The sequence below is a fragment of the Primulina eburnea genome, chromosome 9 (assembly GCF_022965805.1).
Source record: "Primulina eburnea isolate SZY01 chromosome 9, ASM2296580v1, whole genome shotgun sequence".
NCBI lineage: Eukaryota > Viridiplantae > Streptophyta > Magnoliopsida > Lamiales > Gesneriaceae > Primulina > Primulina eburnea.
Genome location: NC_133109.1, coordinates 26,638,873 through 26,644,287, shown reverse-complemented (window position 1 = coordinate 26,644,287; position 5,415 = coordinate 26,638,873). Strand labels below are relative to the sequence as shown.

The window sequence follows — 5,415 nt, the reverse complement described above, 5'->3', positions numbered from 1 at the left end:
ATATATAATCTGAAATTTTTGTAAGTTGATTAGATAATGATGTTGGTTTATTTGATTTTTTTATTTAACAGTATTTTCAATTTCACAAATGCCTTCATTTAACCAATTGAATTATATTAAATAGGAAAATTTGTGGACACTTTCTTTGACAAAATATTTGACATTTTTAAAAATATTCGTTCGGGAGAAATATGTGAATGTAATAGCTCAAATCATACTATAAATAATTTCAGTTGACTAAAACCAATTGATTTTTTTTTATTTCCTTCTTGCTTGTCTTGATTCTTGTTCTACTGTCAAAATAATAAAAAAATATATTTTTAAATTACAAAAATCTCTCCACAAAAAGTTCCCTACTTTTTAAAAATTGTGGTGATAAAGATAATCCACAAAAGTTTCTCCAATTAAAAAAATTCTGAAAACATAAACATCCATTTAAAATTTTAAAATACCTTAATCTGAAACATTTCCCTCCATATTAAAGTTTAAAGTGTGATAATATGAAAAGATAAACATCCAACTCTTTTATCAAATTCTCTCCTTCTTTCATCATTCACTTCTTTCTACAGAAGATTGCTTTTTCTTTTGGCATTTGGAGGTAATTTATTTTCTTGTATGCGATTATTTCTTGCACTACCAAAATTTGTAAAACCTTCCTTACATGCTTGTACGGTTTTCTTGAATATTGATCAATTGAGAATTTTTAGATTAATGTTATTTGTTTCATACTTGGTTCGTCATGTGTATTTAGTAACACACGGGATTATCAGTCAAATCCAATTTTCTAGAACGATCGAAGGCTATACATATTTTCTTCTCCTTGAAATTTGAGTATGGTTTGCGGTGGGAGACTTGTATAGGAACTCTTGGATGGTGTTTGCATTAAATGTTTTTTTTTATTAATTGAACCTCGATTTTGTTGGCAGTGTACCCAAATATTTGTTTTCTTTTCTTTTCCATGTAGAAATTAAGGTGACATGCCTCGGTTGGTTGGTGGCGTAGGAGCCAATCAGTTCTTGAACTAAATTAAAAGATTAGTCACTAAATTAAAAGATTAGCCAACGGAGCCAAATTACAGAGCAGTTTTATTTTTGTTAATATTTTGTAGTTTTTTATAATATAAATATTTATATTAAGAATTATCAATATTATTTATAAAATAATATGATATTATTATATTAATTTAATAATTAGATACATTTAAATAATAGTATAATATTTATTATATTATTTTAATAATTAGATAATATTTATTCGAGGTAATTTATTTTCCTGTATGTGATTACTTCTTGCACTACCAAAATTTGTAAAACCTTCCGTATATGGTTGTACTGTTTTCTTGAATATTGATCAATTGAAAATTTTTAGATTAATATAATTTTTTTCATACTTGGTTTTATAATTTTTTGTGTAAATATTTCATTTCTGAAAAATAAATATCAGTGAAATCAATTGCACTCAATTTTCGAGTGTCCTTCGGTGTGTGCGGTATGTGTAATGCCCAAGGATTTGGTTACCGTAATCTGAGATGATTAACGTAATCTGAGATGATTTATTGATGATGAACGGATGTGAGTATATTTGGACCACTCCGGGAACAAATTGGTTAACACATATGAGTTATGTGATTTTCGGGCAGAACCTGTGGCGCCCGAGCGGTAGAATGTTACCGCCCGAGCGCCAATATGTGATAAGACAAATGCTCGGACAGAAAGTATGGCGCCCGAGCGGTAGAAAACTACCGTCCGAGCGCCAATGAAAAATAAGATAGGAATCCGGACAGAAAGTGCCGCGCTCGAGCGGTACTTTCTTACCGCCCGAGCGCCGCCTAAATTGTTTGAAAATAAGACGCGTGGCTTGGCATGCAATTGGGATGTATATAAACGCAAGTCTTCAGATTTAATGGGAGAGAATCGAGAAAAGAACGATAAAAGCTTCAGAAAAGTTACGAAAAATCCTTACGCCTTTTGTGAGAAATCCGTCCGTCCGATTTTGAATCCGACTGCGGTACTGTGTTCCTATCGACGTAGGCTACAACTGGACGTAAGTTTTGCTACGTTTTGATATGATTTGAAATTATGGTATTGTTAGAATCTGATGTGATTCATATATGATGTTCTTGGCATATTAGACATCGTATAATCAAAACCGGACGGATGAACGAATACCATATGAAATTGTTATGATTTTCGGAATAGTTTTGGAGTCGACTTGATATCAAAATTGAGTTGTTATTGATTATGAGATATTAGAATTGATATTTGACTGATATGGTATTGCTGGATATATTGAGATTATGATGTTATGCCGTCGAAACAGAATTTGATTGAATTCTGTTTATATCCAGTATTGATTTGAACGGGTATTGATAGTATACTCCTCGATATTGTTATTGTCAGATTGAGTATTGACAGATTTGAGTTCGAGACTTCGACAGAGCCAGAGTATCAGAAAGAAAGGTATAAATTAATGTTGAGTTGGGATTGCACAACTCGAGTGAGGTTTGACTCGAGTTTCCCTAAATCATATACTTTCATTTATTGCATTGATATTTGCAATTGATGAGACTTATGATTATAGTCTATTGATTTATAGCTAATGTATGATAAGATTGATAATTGTAGCCTATTGATTTATAGCTAATGCATGTAATGACTGCTGATTCGCTAGGCATGGACTGATTTGCCTAGATACTGAATGTAGGTATTGATTACTGAGTCGTTAGGTCATAGGCTGATTCGCCTAGTCACTGGCTGATTCGTCTGGTGATTGACTGATTCGTCTAAACTTAAGCTGATTCGCTTAATTACAGGCTGAGTTGTCTGATTATTGGCTGATTCGCCTAATTACTGGCTGATTCGTTAGGTTATTGACTGAGTCGTCAATTCTGCGGATGATTCGCCCAGACACTGGAGATATTAATTATATCGATGCCGTTTAGGGATTGATTCATTCCTATCGACTGAGATTCGATATAATACCTATATCCAGACATCGGGATCCCTAGGATAGAGTTGAGTCGAGTCTGAGACGACGCGTCAGTGGAGTCGAGTCTGGGACGACGCGTCGGTTGAGTTGAGTCTGATATGACATGTTGATTTACATTGGTTATGCCATTCATGATTATTCAATGTTTGATATGAATTTATGTTTCTGATTTGAGACATGTTATGAATACTTCTTATATATGCTTTCGTATATGCTTTTATATGACTGCATGTTTACATTGTTTATACTGGGATATTTATATCTCACCGGAGTTATCCGGCTGTTGTCTTGTTTTGTATGTGTGCATGACAACAGGTGGGGCTGGATCAGGGTCAAGAAGAGGATAAGAGAAGATTAGATAGCGTGGAGATCCGGGCTTCGTAGCAACATAGGATTCAGCACTGATATGTAGTTGAACCTAGTTGAATTCTTGTAGATAACGCAAGATTTGTATGTTCATGTTTAATATGTAATTTGAGTAAATTAAATTACGTTTCCGCTTTGTATTTGAAAAAAAAAATTTAGACCCTGTTTTATAATTGATTAATTAGTCCCAAACATGATTAAGAACGTGATTAGCGTCCGGGTCCCCACAGTATGTTCATCTCCAAAGAAGTTTTTAATATAAATAAATTACCATTTTGTCAATTACATACATTTAATAAATATTTTGTGCGATTTTTTTCATTATTTTTCAGGTTTGATATTAAATATGACAAATAAAAGAATGCGAAAGTTGCTTCAGAATATAAGTGGACGATCTCGTAGAGATGATACGGGTAATAGAGGACACGAAGATGAGCCCGACTCACAAATCACTTCATCAAATCCGTTATTAGACCCACGAAACAACGCAACACAAAACAATACAATGGAATCAAGACAAAACGAAGAGCATAATCGAGGAGGTTAAAAATATTTTTTGAGTATAAATTGTTGATTATGTTTATCACTTGAAAAAAATAATTATATTTTGCATATTTTTTTAGGTCACAACGAGATCACACATTCATCCCAAAGCCCACGAAAGAAACGTGGGAAAACTATTATGAATGATGTTCATTCTTTAGCACCCGGTGATCGTTTAGTAGTAACATTTAATGAAAGAGGTCAACCTTATGGAGAAATGGAGCCAACGCTTGCCAATTTTGTGGGCACCATTGCTCGTAATGGAAATGTTTTGCCCCTTGATTTTTCAGATTGGAGAAAAATGCCTAAGCGTTGCTTGGATGATGCATGGGAACGTTTAACAGTAAGTTGATAAATATTTTAATTCATACTTAATTCAAAATATTATTATAACTTTTTCAGTGTTCACAGGCAAGTTTTGATATCCTCGATCAACATAGAGCTAGTGTGATGCAGATGATGGGAGTTTCATGGAGGCGATGGAAGGCCCAAGTTAAAGCTACTTCTTATGATCCGAATATTCCATTAAGGGAACTTGTGTCAATTCGCCCCATTCCCCATGACCTTACGCCAGAAGTATGGCAAACTTTGTGTCATTACTGGAAGTCTAATGAGGTTGTTCTTATTTTGATTGATTTTTATATATATTTTTTTGTTATGGATAAATTTGATATAATTATATTTTTGCAGAGCACTTCAAGAATAAATCGAGAAAATGGGAGTAAAAAAAGAGGGATACATGCACAAGGACGGACAAATATTGCATCTTTGGAATATAAGTTTGTAAGTATTAGATCATAAAGTATCTTCACGAATATTTTCATACTATTGATTTATTATATTGCATGTTTTTTTTTGTGTACTTTTGGCATGTATGGATTAGATATAAGGGAGCTATGATAGTCAATTTTGTTAAGACATTTTCCATGCTTAGTATTTGAAAATATAATCTAGATTTTATTGTTGTGATGATATCATTCAATATAGATGAGTCTTGAGCTATTATAACTTTTGCATATTCAATCAAAAATATTTTTTTTTCTATGTTTAGTTTCAAGAAAATGGCAGAAAACCAACTCGTATTGAAATATTACATTTGAGTCGACAAAGTAAAAAGAAAGGAGGAGCTCTGTTGATGATGAAGCAATACGAGTTGAGGTTATAATTGTTTCAACGCTTTGAAATAGCTTCTCAATATTTTTTTATTTTATTGACAAAATTTTTTTTGTTAGGATTTACTAAATGATACGGTGCAGCGTCATCTCCAAGACAAGCCCGAAGGAACACAACCAACAGAAGTGCATGAGGATTCATTTCGGTTATAGTCTATTTACAATTTTATTTTTTTAAAATATAATTATACATTGTACGATACTAATTATATGTATATTTTTAGTGAAATATTTGGACTAGAGCATTCTGGTCGGGTTCGATGTCTAAGAGCTGGTGCATTGCCTAGCCAAGTTTTCCCAGATCAGTATAAGTCTATATTATTTTTAAGACAGAGTAATCTCCCTA

The 5,415-nt window shown here is 32.8% G+C and overlaps 1 protein-coding gene across 1 annotated transcript; it reads left to right on the top strand.

Annotated features, from left to right (window-relative positions):
* The first annotated feature begins 3,627 nt into the window (after positions 1 to 3,627).
* On the top strand, positions 3,628 to 5,062 carry LOC140840838 (uncharacterized). The gene is made up of 5 exons (XM_073208003.1): positions 3,628 to 3,896; positions 3,978 to 4,240; positions 4,309 to 4,512; positions 4,588 to 4,680; positions 4,949 to 5,062. The coding sequence occupies exons 1-5, from the start codon at positions 3,701 to 3,703 to the stop codon at positions 5,060 to 5,062; spliced, it is 870 nt and encodes a 289-aa protein (XP_073064104.1). The 5' UTR covers positions 3,628 to 3,700.
* The last annotated feature ends 353 nt before the right edge of the window (positions 5,063 to 5,415 follow it).